We start from the raw sequence: 16,625 nt of genomic DNA, 5'->3' as shown, positions 1-16,625 counted from the left end.
CATGCTGTTTCATCACATGCTGCTTTAACCTTATTACCTAAAAAGCCTATTTATGGGATTGAAATGGATTTTATTTTTCATGCACAAATAAAAACATTTTCCCTTTCTTTTTCTTTGTTTTTATGCCGAACTCACAAATATTGAAGCACGCTATTGCTGTTCATTCTTTCTAACTATATGTGTGTCAATGCATATATTAAATCACGTTTTATTGTAACATTATGTATATATGATGTGACATTTAAAAGTGATTTCATTTAATACACATATCATTTAAAAAAAAAAAAAAAAAAATTTTCTAAGCAGATATTAGAGTTTGTTTGTTCCATAAATTCATATAGTCTTTATATTTATATAAAATATTTATATTTATATATTTCTAAATTAAATATTTCACTGTTGTGTTTTAATAATATGTGACCCTGGACCACAAAACCAGTCATAAGTAGCATGGATATATTTGTAGCAATAGCATACATTGAATGGGTCAAAATTATAATTTTTTATTTTATGCTAAAAATCATTAGGATGTTAAGTAAATATGTTAATGTTCCTTGAATATACTTTTTAAATTTCCTACCGTAAATATATCAAAACCTAATTTTTGATTAGTAAAATGCATTGCTAAGAACTTCATTTGGTTTAAACACAATTTTCTCAATATTTTAATTTTTTATTTTATTTTTTTTTGCACCCTCAGACTTTCAAATAGTTGCATCTCAGCCAAATATTTTCCTATCCTTACAAACCATGCATCAATGGAAAGCTTATTAATTCAGCTTTCAGATGATGTATAAATCTAAATTTCAAATAAATGACCCTTATGACTGGTTTTGTGGTCCAGGATCACATATGCCTGGTCTACATGTATATCAGCATTAAATAATTCAAAGTTTGAATGATTTAATGCTGTTGTTGAGCAGTGCATTCTGACAGATAAAATGGTTTTGACTTTTATCTGTCTTATTTGACTGTCTAACCTTTTTCTCCCAAAATCCTTTAGGAAAGTAAAGTCTTTAGGATTTTGGGGGGAAAGTGAATTAGAGATGAATGAATTCTGGTGCAGATGTCAGACGTCACCTCTGACTCCAATTAGAGTTTCAGACTTTGAGCTGAATTTGGCTGTGGTGTGCAACACATTTTTATGGTCATCATTATTGTTAATGAATAAAATGTCATTTCTGTCCCTTTATTACATGTATCAGTATTTGTTAAAGTGAAGCTTTTTGAAGTGAAGGTAGTGTGCATGTACAGTACTGTATGTGTCTGGCCTGGTTATTGTCTCTTTGACTGGCAGACTCGTCCTGCCCTGTCCCATTTCGTCAGAGCAACTGTGTAAAGCAATCTGAGCACAGATTTAGAAATAAATGATTAAACTCTAGTTGGATTAAAATTCTCTCAGAGTTTCATCTTTCTCAAGATGTCATTCACGCTTGTGTGTGTGTGTGTGTGTGTGTGTGTGTGTGTGTTTGATGGCATCTGCTCAGTTAATATTAACACATGGTGGAGTTAATTTGCTTTTGATTAAAAATGTATCAAAACCAGAATTTAATCTGAAATATTTGATTACTTTCATCGCAATTAAAATGTGAAAGAAGAACAGAAAGACAGAGAGGGCAAAGGCATAAAATGGATTGTAAAATGTGTGTGGGCTGTGGAGGGATGGTTTTTCAGAAAATGGATATAAAACTTAAAATATAGCTTGTAACAGATCTAAGTATTAGTCACAATTTCCTCTAGCTTGTCTGCTTATTAATCTTACAAACGACTGAAGTATGTCCTTCTCCTCACAGATTTGTCTATGACATTGAGAAGGCAGCTGCATTTATCTCTTTCTAAAACCCTGTAGTCTAGTCATATTTTGTGTGTCAGTACTAGATTTTTAGGGAAAGATTAGATCCTCTTAAAGTCACACTCTTAATCAGGAGAAAAGCATAATTTTGCAGCAGTTCCTCAACAAAGTACATAGTAAGTGGCCTGTGTGCTCTCTTCTGTAGAAACAGCTCTGCAAGGACTAGTATATATGTGAGCCTGGACCACAAAACCAGTCATAAGGGTAAATTTATCAAAATTGAGATTTATACATCATATGAAAGATGAATAAATAAGCTTTCCGTTGATGTATGTTTTGTTAGGATATGACAATATTTGGCCGAGATACAATATGGAATCTGAGGGTGCAAAAAAAAAAATTCAAAATATTGAGAAAATCGCCTTTAAAGTTGTCCAAATGAAGTTCTTAGCAATGCATATTACTAATAAAAAAATACATTTTGATATGTTTACAGTAGGAAATTTACAAAATATCTTCACGGAACATGATCTTTACTTAATGTCCTAATGATTTTTGGCATAAAAGAAAAATCAATAATTTTGACCCATACAATGTGTTTTTGGCTATTGCTATAAATATACCCCAGCAACTTAAGACTGGTTTTGTGGTCCAGGGTCACATATACACTTTTTTTTGTATGTATAACTACCACATATACCCATCTTCCATAACGTGACACATTTCTGAGTAAAACAGAATATTCAACAATAAAAAAGTGTAGGATGATAAAATTAATGTCGTCTCATAGGCAAAACAAGTTGTTACATTTTAATGAAAGATTACAAAGAGAAACATTTTGGAATTTAGGAATAATGTGCACCAATGAATATTTCACATTAGCACCAGGAATGTAAACTGGGTTAATTGTGATTCCATGCTGGGCTTTTTTCACTCAGAAATTGCTAGTAAATTTAACAAATAATTACAAAGAAACCGTAATTAAACATGGCATTTTGAAGTAGAAAGACTGAAATTGTATTTTCCTGTAAAATATACTTAAATCTTTTTTATTTTTTTGGTAGGGTGTTATTTTGATGTAATGTATTTATATAGCAAATGTCAGGTGTAGCAGTACTGTAATCTGTTGAATGTTTAATGTGCAGTAGGGTGTGTTAGCAGTGTTTTTGGCTCGCAGCAGAAGCGTGTTTGTGGGGGAGGTGACAGAAGTCAGCAGGACTGTGTCTCTCTGCTGCTGTAGCAACACATCACTGCTTGAGCTGACCTGATCTCCAGAACGTATCGTGTGTGTGTGTGTGTGTGTCTGTGTGTGTGTGAGAGAGAGAGAGAGAGAGAGAGAGAGAGAGAAATGCAAAGAGACATTATAATTTCCTCATCCCGTCTGTCATATTAATGACCCCTTTTAATGTTAATATTCATAAGATAGTGATGAAACACTGTGATTTATAGCTCATTTGATCAATTGTCCCTAGTATCGCCCCTCTGCCTCAGTCTCACTTAAAGCAGAATGGGGTCTCAGGGAAAAAGCCCCCTCCTGCTGTAATGCGGTTTCCATGGTAACAGGGTCCTGCTGCTGCCTGACAACATCACCCCTCCCCCTTTCTCCTCTCTCTCTTTCCCAGGCACATATGTACATATAATGTATGTGCCTATATAGCCATACCAACCTTTTCTCTTACAAAATCCTGATTGTCTGATAAATATGCTGGTTTACACACCATCCTCTCTTTCTGTCTCTCTATAATTAATCAGTTTACATTTTACCACATTTAGATATTAAAGACCCTTCCACACACATACACACACACACACACAGTCACACACATCTAGTCGCAGCCCCACCCTTGATGATATCACACACACTATCCAACCGCCCCCTCTGGTGTTCACAACGCTTCCACGCATCCTCAGGCAATTTTTTTATTTTATTTTTATTTTTTTGGTCATACATGAGCACACAGAAAGGTCATATTCAGCCTCTGGTTAATGAATATGCCATAGTATGACCAAATTCTGTATTATGCATTCAGTATGCTTCATTTCAATAATGTTTTTACACATGCACATTCAAGCGTCACAGTTTTAATGCTCTGTTATTGAACACAGAGAATTGATCCTAGGCTCATTTTAGTTCAAATTAAACAGCGGTTATTGAACCTATTAACTCAGTACACCTACAGTTTATGCTGTGTTGCCTGAACCATGTTTGATTATTAGAAATCGTTATTGTAAGCTTTCCTCTTTTTTATTTATTTATTTATTTTTTATTTCTCCTGGTTTAATCTTCATAAAGATTTTTTTATTCTGGTCTTCAGTCACAGTTCCATAATAACTATACGTCATTTTACATATTAACTAAAAAAGGTATAGGATGAAGGATAAGGATGAACTTATTTAATTGTACCTACTTTTTTCTTTTTTTTCATAATAAGTGTCTTCCACTATATTTAAACTGAGCAAAAATAAATAAATAAATAAAAATGTGCATCTTTCACAACAAACAAACTTATTCTGATCAGGGAGACTATTTCTTTTTACTATTTGATAAAATAAAGAAAAGTGAAGTTAGTTCTGAGAAAAGATTCTGCAACATTTGATGGCTGGTGCTATTGTTTATTTGCTATATTACTGTATTGTCTAAGAAGACTTGCTATTTCTGTGGCCTAGTGTGATATGCCATATTTTTGTTACCAGTGCAGGAGATTATGATTATTAATATTTGAAATCATTTTGAGGGAATGGAAATAGGGCATAGGAGGCTGCTAGCAGAACCTAATCCCTGGATTACACAGAATTTGAACATAAATTCCATCTCTATTTATCTCTCTCTATCTCTCCCTCTGTCTCGGTCACACACATCTTCAGGAAACGTGGTGAAATATTTAGCAAGAATGCCCCACTTTTACATGATTTATTTCTCTCACATGCACACTTGTTTATAAATTGGCTCATTTGTATAGAAAATCAAAGAAATGAAAAGATTATTTGTGTGTGAACTGTAGTGACGATTCCAGTATTGTAAAATTCTACGTGTATGTATGAGTTTGCATGGTGATGGTAAATTAAAGCAGGATTACATACTGTAAGTGAAAAAAAGTCATTTGGGAGAGAGGTTTGGATAGGCTTCTTTCAGCTTGCATTCTTTTAAAGTCATGCAGCTCCAACGCAAGCTGTGGTTTGATTCTTAGTTTAACCTTAATGCACACTCATTGTGTACATTTAATTCTTTAAAAATAAATCTTGTGCAGTATAAATATACTTGCTTTATATTTTGCAATTAAATACAATGACAATCATACTTTTTTCTTTAATATTATGACATCCAAATAATGTTTAACTGCAACTGCAACAAACATTTTGCTCTGCACTATTCAAATGTTTTTAAATACATTTTTTTGTTTGCTTGCTTGCTTGTTTTTGGTCTACAGAAAGTCTAACCAGTTTGACGGACTCTATCCTTCAATTTAAATGACATTGAAGAGGACAATTAATAACCATTTATATGAGTTAGTAACTTAAAGCTGAAGAGCATATTTTCTTTTTTTTTTTATATTTTCTCCTATTCTAATTTAATGTGTGGTGACACCTATTCGTAAGGGCAGAGTTTCTTCTCTACAGGTAAGCTTATTCATTACTAAGTTAATATGCATCTATTACACTTTATTATTATTTATTATGAATATTAATATTATGTATTTATTTATTGTAACATTTCATATTTATTCTTAGCATCTTACATCAGTAAGAGAGTAAGAGCCAACCATTGTAGTAATAATTAAACTAAAGTAATAAAAAAATTGTTTATTTTTATTTTTTTTCATCTTATACTAGAAGAAATAACCTGTGTTGTTTTACTGCTGTTTGATTAGGCAGTGTCATCAGACCTGATTCTTCCGCAATGCATTCTCTTTAAAAATAAGCTTTTCTCTTCTTGTATTGGTATTGAAATCTTAGCAAATATTATTTATCATGTTGTATTTATTTATTGTTGGAGTTGGGGTAGTAGAACTGGGGGCATAACGAGGTGGTAGGCAAAGGTTGTTTGAAAACAATTTTCATTTATGTAATTCTGTTTGGTGATATTTGGGTTGCAGAAAATTCACACACCAGCTTTAAAAGGGTTAATTGATTTACCAGGTGTTTTTTTTTTTTTTTCATGTAATCCTGCCATTAGTTCTTCAGATAATGTTTAACAGAGAATGTTACAGAATACCAGAAGTTTACAAAAGGCAAGAAAAGTGATTTTTTTATTTTTTATTTTTTATTTACACATTTGATTTTATTTGTAAGAGTTTAAAAGTAAACCGTAAACTTTATTTCTTGACTATACAAATGATATCAAGAAACAGAGGAGAATTTCTCAAGTGACAGCTTTTCACAAGTTACTTGCAAAACCTTTGTCTAATTTAATTACATTTTGTTTTATGTAAGGTTCTAGAAATTGAAATAATAACCTGAAAATCCTGAAACCTGACATAAAAATTCAGACTCAACAGTGGCTGTTTAATAGTTTACATTTTAAAAATTGTCAATAGACTGATCATAGACTATGTTCAGCAATGTTATAAATGATTTTCTTAGAGTGTGTTGTGATTAAAATGTCTTTATAAGGATGCATGGCCATTGTGAGATTTTTACACAGAAATTTATTTTACTGTTGTAGGTAAAAGTTATGAAAAATAGGGTGCAATTTGTTGTTAGACCACAAATTGTTATCTACATGAAATTTTAAAGAGTAAAAAAAATTATTTTGTCTTGGTAATATAAAATAAGTGAAAAAGTAATTAGTTTCAGCAGTACTCGAATAAATTACAAATTCCTCAAATTAATACTTATATATCAGTGTAATTATTGCTCAAGTGTTTTGCACCTCAGTAGCTTTAACAGTGAATCATAAACTGCAGTTAATGTAGAGGCCACTATGTGTCACTCTTGTTCCACTAGCTGTGTTAAAGGCGTGTCTCTCCTCCTCCTCCTCCTAACCATGACCAGCCCCCTCTCTCTCTCTTTGCTCTCTCTGATTCTCTCACCCTCTCCTTCGTGTATCTCTTGTTTTAAACATCTTCACTATAGAACGTCGGGTTCAGATGTGAAAAACCATCTAGACATTAATGGAATATTGTGTGCGGATTTGGACTGGCTTTGAGGATTTTTGACGGATGCAAAACTTCCATACTTTTGGATTTATTGTCGTTATGGGTTTGTCCTGGGGATAGAAAAGGGATCTTTGGCTGTTTTTTCTTTTGTCTTTGGTGGACCGAAACGGATCCTTTACTCAACTGAAATTAAACTCTTTCATCCATTTTTGATGCCAATTTTCGGAGTTATTGTGGAGAAAAAAAATAAGCAAACATGTTTATGTCTACACAGAGGCATTTACTAACCTGCTTCTCATTTGCTTTGACTTGTCATTTCTTGGAGGCTGTAACCGGACAGATCTCATACAGTATATCGGAGGAGGTGAAACAGGGAACCACAGTCGGTAATATAGCTAAAGACATTAACCTTTCAGTAAAAGATCTGCAATCCAGGGGATTTCGCATCGTGTCAGGTTCTAAAAAGCAGTATTTTAGTGTAAATATGGAGACGGGCGCTTTGCAGGTGAGCGAAAGGATCGATCGAGAGGAGCTTTGCGCAGGCGTAATCTCGTGCTCCGTTAATCTGGAAGCCATAGTGAACGGTCCACTGCAGCTCTACCGGGTAAGAATAAACATTCTCGATATTAATGACAACTCTCCAGTGTTTCCTATGAGCTCTGTAGTGATTAATGTTAGTGAAAGCACCGCGCCCGGTGTGCGCTTTCCACTGGAGAGCGCGCATGACGCAGACATTGGAGTGAATTCAGTAAAAACCTATAAGCTTACATCTAATGATTATCTCACTTTAGATGTACAAATCCATAGTGATAAGACGATCTCCGCTGAGTTAGTGCTTCAGAAGGCTTTGGACAGAGAGAAGACTCCGCGACTCGAGTTCACAGTGACTGCGGTTGATGGAGGATCGCCTGCCAGGACTGGAACCGTAATGGTCGAAGTTAATGTGATAGATACAAATGACAACGCTCCAGTTTTTAGTAAACCATTATATAAGGTCTCCATAACCGAGCACGCGCCAATTGGCACCACAGTAACCAGACTACAGGCTCGAGATCTAGATGACGGATTGAATGCGGAGATAGTTTACTCCTTTATCAGTCGAACACCCCAAAATATTTTGGAGAAGTTTGAAATTGACGCGCAAAGTGGAGATGTCAGAATTAAGGGTGATATTGATTATGAGGAGAACGCCGCTTTTGAAATCAGAGTTCAAGCCACCGATAAAGGTCAGGTGACTATGTCAGGTCATACTAAGCTTTTAATAGAGGTGCTAGACATTAATGATAACCCTCCAGATGTGAGTGTAACATCACTTCTTAGCCCAGTAGAGGAAAATGCGGGAAAGGGGACAGTAATTGCCCTAATGACAGTATCGGATCCAGACTCGGGTAAAAACGGAGAAGTGCGCGTTCGCCTTGCCAGCTCCAGTCCATTTAAATTACAGTCATCTTTTCAGAACTACTATTCATTGGTTTTAGATGGCGTGCTGGATCGGGAAAACGTTACCGAGTATAATATTACAGTCATTGCTGAAGACGAAGGGTCACCGCCAATGTCCAGAGCTAAAGTAATACACGTGCAGGTCTCTGATGTGAATGACAATGCGCCTCGCTTCCCAAATTCTGTAGTTTATGCATATCTGCGCGAAAACAGCAAAGTGGGCTCCATTATATCCACAGTGACGGCCTCTGACGCGGATATCATGGAGAATGCACATATAACATACTCTTTACTGCAAAGCTCTGTCACTGGTACACCTGTTTCAGCGCTCCTTAAAGTAAACGCATTGACAGCAGAGATCGAGAGCATGCAGTCGTTCAATTATGAGGAAATAAAAACGTTTGAGTTTAAAATTCAGGCCACAGACTCTGGTGTTCCTCCGCTCAGCAGTAACGTGACTGTCAATGTTTTTATCCTGGATGAGAATGACAACAGTCCCGGGATTCTCGCGCCCTATTCCGAGCTCGGTTCCGTTAACACAGAGAACATTCCCTATTCTGCTGATGCGGGCTACTTTGTGGCCAAGATCAGGGCTGTAGATGCAGATTCTGGGTACAATGCGCTGCTGTCTTACCACATCTCTGAACCCAGAGGAAACAATCTGTTCCGAATCGGAACCAGCAGCGGGGAGATCAGGACTAAGAGGAGAATGAGTGACAATGACCTGAAAACTCACCCGCTGGTCATTTTGGTTTGTGATAACGGAGAGCCCTCACTGTCAGCGACTGTGTCTATTGATGTTGTGGTTGTTGAAAGCGCAGGTGATGTCAAGACTCCATTCAGACACGCGCCGATAAAGGAGGAGAGTTTCTCGGATTTAAATCTGTATTTGCTGATCGCCATTGTGTGCGTGTCCGTCATCTTTTTCCTGAGTCTCATCAGTTTGATAGCTGTAAAATGCCACAGGACAGACAGCAGTTTGGGCAGGTACAGCGCCCCGATGATCACCACTCACCCTGACGGGAGCTGGTCTTACTCCAAATCTACTCAGCAGTATGACGTGTGTTTTAGCTCCGACACACTGAAGAGTGACGTAGTGGTTTTCCCTGCGCCATTTCCGCCTGCAGATGCAGAACTGATCAGTATTAATGGAGGAGACACTTTTACCAGAACACAAACACTTCCTAATAAAGAAAAGGTAAGGGATTAAATGTTTTTGTTATTGCGATTTTATTATTATTATTATTTAATTAGTGGGACATAGCGTTTCTGCTCATTGACTAGTTTTCACTGAAAGACGATTGTATCAATAATTTCTGAGGCTTTAAATTTTAAAAATGTCTTAATGGTTAATAGTCTTTTGTTAAAGTAAGCAGGCTTATAGGAATTACTTAATATATTATTATTATTTCGCACTTTTGTGGAGCTGTTCGTGGTTCTGAACTTGTCGTGGTTTTTTTTATGTTTTTGTTTTTAAACTGTTGTTTTAAAACTTGCTTAAATGTGAAATGATAGCGATGCTGTGCAACTGAATCGTTGTAATACGCATTTTTTTTAATTAATTTATGATAATACTAGTTTATTAATTAGTTAAATTGATTATATACAGTCATCCTTGTAGTAATATTAGTGAATTGGATATTATTGCACTTCATGTTATTCTAGTTAATCTAGTTAAGGTTTTTAAAAATATCTTTTGATATGAAATATGAAAACAGAATATGCAAATGAAAAATAGTCTGTTTTGATGACGAAAATGCCCTCATATTCCCACATATATTGGACACACACACACACAACATTTAAATATTTTATTATAGTATTAGTTAAAAAATGACAAATAACTGCAATCGTATATGATTATCTGTTTATGATATTTTAGTGTTTTTTTTAATGGATATTAATTCATAAATCCGCTTGGTGTCACTATAGTCCGTTGAATCTCGAACTGTGTACCGGGTCTGGAAGCCCCTCCCGGTTTTATTGGGGAGGAGATTTCACAGGGCTTTGTTTCAGAGAGACTGGACATATAAGACAGTGCACGAAGGCCTCGTGTTTTCTCGTCGCTAAAATGGAATATTGTCTAATACTTCTTTATTCGCATTAATGAACTCGGAATACCGTCTGTTATTTCGTGGATCTTTGCACGGGATTCATTGGATGTAATAATGTTCTCGCCGTACAGAAGGAAATCTATTGTGGCCTGTATTGTTCTCGCTGTTTTAGAGTGTTGTTGGGACGCGGTATCAGGGCAGCTCTCTTATTCTGTTTCAGAGGAGGTGAATCCGGGAACATCAGTGGGAAATATCGCTAAGGATCTAAATCTTAACGTTCAGGAACTGGAGTCGCGCATGTTTCAGATTGTCACGGGATCCAAGAAAAAATATTTTGAGGTAAACCTAAAAACTGGATTTGTTTATGTGAGTGAAAGACTAGACAGAGATGAGCTTTGTGCCAAAGCACCTAAATGTACTCTCAGTGTAGAAGCGGTTATCAACAATCCACTGAAGCTTTATCAAATAGAAATTAATATTCTGGATGTAAACGACAATTCTCCGTCTTTTAGCGAGAAATCACAAACGCTAGAAATTGCAGAAAGCACCCTGCCTGGTGTTAGATTCTCTCTCCATCACGCTACAGACGCAGATGTTGGGAAAAATTCAATAAACACTTACAAGCTCAGTTCAAACGAATATTTTTCATTAGCTGTGCACAAAGGAGGAGATCAGAGTGTGTCTGCTGAGTTAGTGCTGCAGAAATCGTTAGATCGAGAGAAACAGCCTGTGATCCAACTCACACTGACCGCTGTAGACGGAGGAACACCCTCTAAAACAGGAACATCTTCAATAATTATTAAAGTTTTAGATATTAATGATAATACTCCTGTTTTTAGTAAGCCCTTATATAAAACAACCATTTTTGAAAATGTAGCTATTGGAACGACAATTGTGGTGTTAAATGCTACAGATCTGGATGAAGGTACTAATAGCGATATTGTTTATTCTATAATTAAAAGAGATCAGAATAAAATCCTGCAGATTTTTGATATTGATCCGAATACTGGTGTTATCACAGTTAAAGGCAATATAGATTTCGAGGAGAACAATGCATTTGAGATCCGCGCACAAGCCAGTGATAAAGGGCAGCCTCCGATGTCCACGCACTGCAAAGTCCTGGTGGAGGTGCTGGATATTAACGACAACGAGCCAGAGATAACTGTGACGTCTCTCCTCAGTACAGTGAAAGAGGACGCCAGTATCGGCACTGCTGTCGCTCTCGTGTCAGTGATTGACAGGGACGGCGGCAAAAACGGTATGGTTAATTGTGTTGTATCTAACAAAGTGCCTTTTAAACTTGAGACGAATTACAAAAATTATTATTCTCTAGTGGTGGATGGACCTCTAGACAGAGAGCGCGCGTCTGAGTATAACGTGACTATCTCAGCTACTGATGAAGGGACTCCGCCTCTCTCTAGCACCAGTGTCATTACTGTACACGTTTCTGATGTGAATGATAACGCGCCGCGCTTTCCAGAGCCCGTCATTAATGTTTATGTGAAAGAGAACAGTCAGATTGGAGCCGTTATTCATACAGTATCTGCTTTTGATCCTGATGTAGGTGATAATGCCCGGATAACATATTCTTTACTAGAAAGCTCAAAAAGCGGTCCAGTAACATCCATGATCAACATAAACTCTGATAGTGGAGATATACACAGTTTACAGTCGTTTAACTATGAGGAGACAAAAACGTTTGAGTTCAAAGTTCAGGCCACAGACTCTGGTGTTCCTCCGCTCAGCAGTAACGTGACTGTCAATGTTTTTATCCTGGATGAGAATGACAACAGTCCCGGGATTCTCGCGCCCTATTCCGAGCTCGGTTCCGTTAACACAGAGAACATTCCCTATTCTGCTGATGCGGGCTACTTTGTGGCCAAGATCAGGGCTGTAGATGCAGATTCTGGTTACAATGCGCTGCTGTCTTACCACATCTCTGAACCCAGAGGAAACAATCTGTTCCGAATCGGAACCAGCAGCGGGGAGATCAGGACTAAGAGGAGAATGAGTGACAATGACCTGAAAACTCACCCGCTGGTCATTTTGGTTTGTGATAACGGAGAGCCCTCACTGTCAGCGACTGTGTCTATTGATGTTGTGGTTGTTGAAAGCGCAGGTGATGTCAAGACTCCATTCAGACACGCGCCGATAAAGGAGGAGAGTTTCTCGGATTTAAATCTGTATTTGCTGATCGCCATTGTGTGCGTGTCCGTCATCTTTTTCCTGAGTCTCATCAGTTTGATAGCTGTAAAATGCCACAGGACAGACAGCAGTTTGGGCAGGTACAGCGCCCCGATGATCACCACTCACCCTGACGGGAGCTGGTCTTACTCCAAATCTACTCAGCAGTATGACGTGTGTTTTAACTCAGACACACTGAAGAGTGACGTAGTGGTTTTCCCTGCGCCATTTCCGCCTGCAGATGCAGAACTGATCAGTATTAATGGAGGAGACACTTTTACCAGAACACAAACACTTCCCAATAAAGAAAAGGTAAGGGATTAAATGTTTTTTGCTATTGCGATTTTATTTATTATTTATTCATTCATTTTTTAATTAGTGGGACATAGCGTTTCTGCTCATTGACTAGTTTTCACTGAAAGACGATTGTATGACTAATTTCTGAGGCTTTACATTTTAAAAGTGTCTTAATGGTTAATAGTGTTTTGTTGAAGTAAACAGATTTACTTAAAATATTATTATTATTTCGCACTTTTGTGGAGCTGTCCGTGGTCCTGAACTTGTCGTGGTCTTTTTGATGTACTTTTTTTTTTTTTTTGGAAAACTTGCTTAAATGTGAAATGATAGCGATGCTGTACAACTGAACTGTTGTAATGCGCATTTAAAAAATAAATTAATTTATGATAATACTACTGTATTAATTAGTTAAATTAGTTATATACAGTCGTCCTTGTACTAATATTAGTGAATTGGATATTATAAAACTTCATGTTATTCGTAGTGAAGTCTAGTTGAGGCTTTTAAAACATATATTTTGATATGAAAGATGAAAACAGAATATGCAAATGAAAAATAGTCTGTTTTGATGACGAAAATTCCCTCATATTCCCACATATATTGGACACACACCCACAACATTTTTTTTTAAATATTTTATTTTAGTATTAGTTAAAAAATGACAAATAACTGCAATCGTATATGATTATCTGTTTATGATATTTTAATGTGTTTTTTTTTTTTTTGTGGATATTAATTCATAAATCCGCTTGGTGTCACTATAGTCCGTTGAATCTCGAACTGTGTACCGGGTCTGGAAGCCCCTCCCGGTTTTATTGGGGAGGAGATTTCACAGGGCTTTGTTTCAGAGAGACTGGACATATAAGACAGTGTACGAAGGCCTCGTGTTTTCTCGTCGCTAAAATGGAATATTGTCTAATACTTCTTTATTCGCATTAATGAACTCGGAATACCGTCTGTTATTTCGTGGATCTTTGCACGGGATTCATTGGATGTAATAATGTTCTCGCCGTACAGAAGGAAATCTATTGTGGCCTGTATTGTTCTCGCTGTTTTAGAGTGTTGTTGGGACGCGGTATCAGGGCAGCTCTCTTATTCTGTTTCAGAGGAGGTGAATCCGGGAACATCAGTGGGAAATATCGCTAAGGATCTAAACCTTAACGTTCAGGAACTGGAGTCGCGCATGTTTCAGATTGTCACGGGATCCAAGAAAAAATATTTCGAGGTAAATCTAAAAACTGGATTTCTGTATGTAAGCGAAAGAATAGACAGAGAGGAGCTTTGTGCCAAAGCACCTAAATGTACTCTCAGTGTAGAAGCGGTTATCAACAATCCACTGAAGCTTTATCAAATAGAAATTAATATTCTGGATGTAAACGACAATGCCCCATCTTTTAGTGCTAAAACTCAGTATTTAGACGTCGCCGAGAACACTTCACCAGGCGTAAGATTTCCTCTTTCTTATGCGTCTGATGCGGATGTAGGAAAAAATACTGTGAGCACATATAAATTAAGCCAAATTGAGTATTTTTCTTTAGCTGTGCACAAAGGAGGAGATCAGAGTGTCTCTGCCGAGCTAGTTCTGCAAAAAGCGTTAGACCGAGAGAAACAGCCTGTGATCCAACTCACGCTTACCGCTGCAGACGGAGGAAATCCACCAAGATCAGGCACATCTCAGATAATTATTAGAGTTTTAGATAATAATGATAACGCTCCTGAATTTAGTCGCCCTTTGTATAAAACTAGTCTTGTTGAAAACGTGCCAATTGGTACCACTGTAATAATTATAAACGCAACAGACAAAGATGAGGGAACAAATAGTGAGATCGTTTACTCACTTAGAGAGACAGATCAAGATCACATTTTAGACATTTATCAAATTGACCCGAATACTGGTGTTATCACAGTTAAAGGCAATATAGATTTCGAGGAGAACAATGCATTTGAGATCCGCGCACAGGCCAGTGATAAAGGGCAGCCTCCGATGTCCACGCACTGCAAAGTCCTGGTGGAGGTGCTGGATATTAACGACAACGAGCCAGAGATAACTGTGACGTCTCTCCTCAGTACAGTGAAAGAGGACGCCAGTATCGGCACTGCTGTCGCTCTCGTGTCAGTGATTGACAGGGACGGCGGCAAAAACGGTATGGTTAATTGTGTTGTATCTAACAAAGTGCCTTTTAAACTTGAGACGAATTACAAAAATTATTATTCTCTAGTGGTGGATGGACCTCTAGACAGAGAGCGCGCGTCTGAGTATAACGTGACTATCTCAGCTACTGATGAAGGGACTCCGCCTCTCTCTAGCACCAGTGTCATTACTGTACACGTTTCTGATGTGAATGACAACGCGCCGCGCTTTCCAGAGCCCGTCATTAATGTTTATGTGAAAGAGAACAGTCAGATTGGAGCCGTTATTCATACAGTATCTGCTTTTGATCCTGATGTAGGTGATAATGCTCGGATAACATATTCTTTACTAGAAAGCTCGAAAAGCGGTCCAGTAACATCCATGATCAACATAAACTCTGATAGTGGAGATATACACAGTTTACAGTCGTTTAACTATGAGGAGACAAAAACGTTTGAGTTCAAAGTTCAGGCCACAGACTCTGGTGTTCCTCCGCTCAGCAGTAACGTGACTGTCAATGTTTTTATCCTGGATGAGAATGACAACAGTCCCGGGATTCTCGCGCCCTATTCCGAGCTCGGTTCCGTTAACACAGAGAACATTCCCTATTCTGCTGATGCGGGCTACTTTGTGGCCAAGATCAGGGCTGTAGATGCAGATTCTGGGTACAATGCGCTGCTGTCTTACCACATCTCTGAACCCAAAGGAAACAATCTGTTCCGAATCGGAACCAGCAGCGGGGAGATCAGGACTAAGAGGAGAATGAGTGACAATGACCTGAAAACTCACCCGCTGGTCATTTTGGTTTGTGATAACGGAGAGCCCTCACTGTCAGCGACTGTGTCTATTGATGTTGTGGTTGTTGAAAGCGCAGGTGATGTCAAGACTCCATTCAGACACGCGCCGATAAAGGAGGAGAGTTTCTCGGATTTAAATCTGTATTTGCTGATCGCCATTGTGTGCGTGTCCGTCATCTTTTTCCTGAGTCTCATCAGTTTGATAGCTGTAAAATGCCACAGGACAGACAGCAGTTTGGGCAGGTACAGCGCCCCGATGATCACCACTCACCCTGACGGGAGCTGGTCTTACTCCAAATCTACTCAGCAGTATGATGTGTGTTTTAGCTCCGACACACTGAAGAGTGACGTAGTGGTTTTCCCTGCGCCATTTCCGCCTGCAGATGCAGAACTGATCAGTATTAATGGAGGAGACACTTTTACCAGAACACAAACACTCCCTAATAAAGAAAAGGTAAGACATTGAATGATATTAATTGCGATTATTTATTTTCGTTTTGTAAAATTAGTGAGACTTCTGGTGTTTCCTCTCATTGACCTCTTTTTTTATTGTTGATCTGTTGATCTGTTGTGTTTCTATTGTACATTTTAGCTTAATAGTACTTTTTTTCTAATTGTATTGTAATTGTTATTGTTATGTACATATGCACTTTTATTTTATTTTTTTTAGGGTGACTTTTACCATCTGTCTAGGGACTGCAGGTGAAAAATAGCCTTCTGGCTAACTCTGGCATATTGACAGAAATGTTTATTAATATGCATTGTCCCTGTAATAAATAAATAAATAAATAAATTGACAGACAATTACAAGTTTTTGAGACTTAAAATGTTGAA

General features: G+C 37.4%; 3 protein-coding genes across 5 annotated transcripts in view; all 3 read left to right on the top strand.

Moving 5' to 3' along the window:
• Nucleotides 1-16,625, top strand: part of LOC131553663 (protocadherin alpha-C2-like) — a 120,902-nt gene that overhangs the window by 34,195 nt on the left and 70,082 nt on the right. The gene's annotated exons all lie outside the window — the stretch shown is intronic.
• On the top strand, nt 6,601-14,066 carry LOC131553672 (protocadherin alpha-3-like). Of its 3 annotated transcripts, XM_058798509.1 has the most exons (3): nt 9,474-9,526; nt 10,603-12,878; nt 13,970-14,066. In XM_058798509.1, exons 2-3 carry the CDS (start codon nt 10,680-10,682, stop codon nt 13,976-13,978), a joined length of 2,208 nt encoding a protein of 735 aa, XP_058654492.1. In that variant the 5' UTR covers nt 9,474-9,526; nt 10,603-10,679; the 3' UTR covers nt 13,979-14,066. The 3 variants fall into 3 exon arrangements, with proteins under 3 accessions (XP_058654491.1, XP_058654492.1, XP_058654490.1); XM_058798508.1 differs by lacking the exon at nt 13,970-14,066 and having other exon boundaries at nt 6,601-9,526; nt 10,603-10,699; XM_058798507.1 differs by lacking the exon at nt 9,474-9,526 and having other exon boundaries at nt 10,277-12,878.
• Nucleotides 13,718-16,590, top strand: LOC131553667 (protocadherin alpha-3-like). The gene is made up of 2 exons (XM_058798504.1): nt 13,718-16,245; nt 16,462-16,590. The coding sequence occupies exons 1-2, from the start codon at nt 13,864-13,866 to the stop codon at nt 16,495-16,497; spliced, it is 2,418 nt and encodes an 805-aa protein (XP_058654487.1). The 5' UTR covers nt 13,718-13,863; the 3' UTR covers nt 16,498-16,590.

This window comes from Onychostoma macrolepis, chromosome 14, assembly GCF_012432095.1.
Source record: "Onychostoma macrolepis isolate SWU-2019 chromosome 14, ASM1243209v1, whole genome shotgun sequence".
NCBI lineage: Eukaryota > Metazoa > Chordata > Actinopteri > Cypriniformes > Cyprinidae > Onychostoma > Onychostoma macrolepis.
Note: the sequence above shows the minus strand (reverse complement) of the source record. Positions and strands in the feature narration are given on the sequence as shown.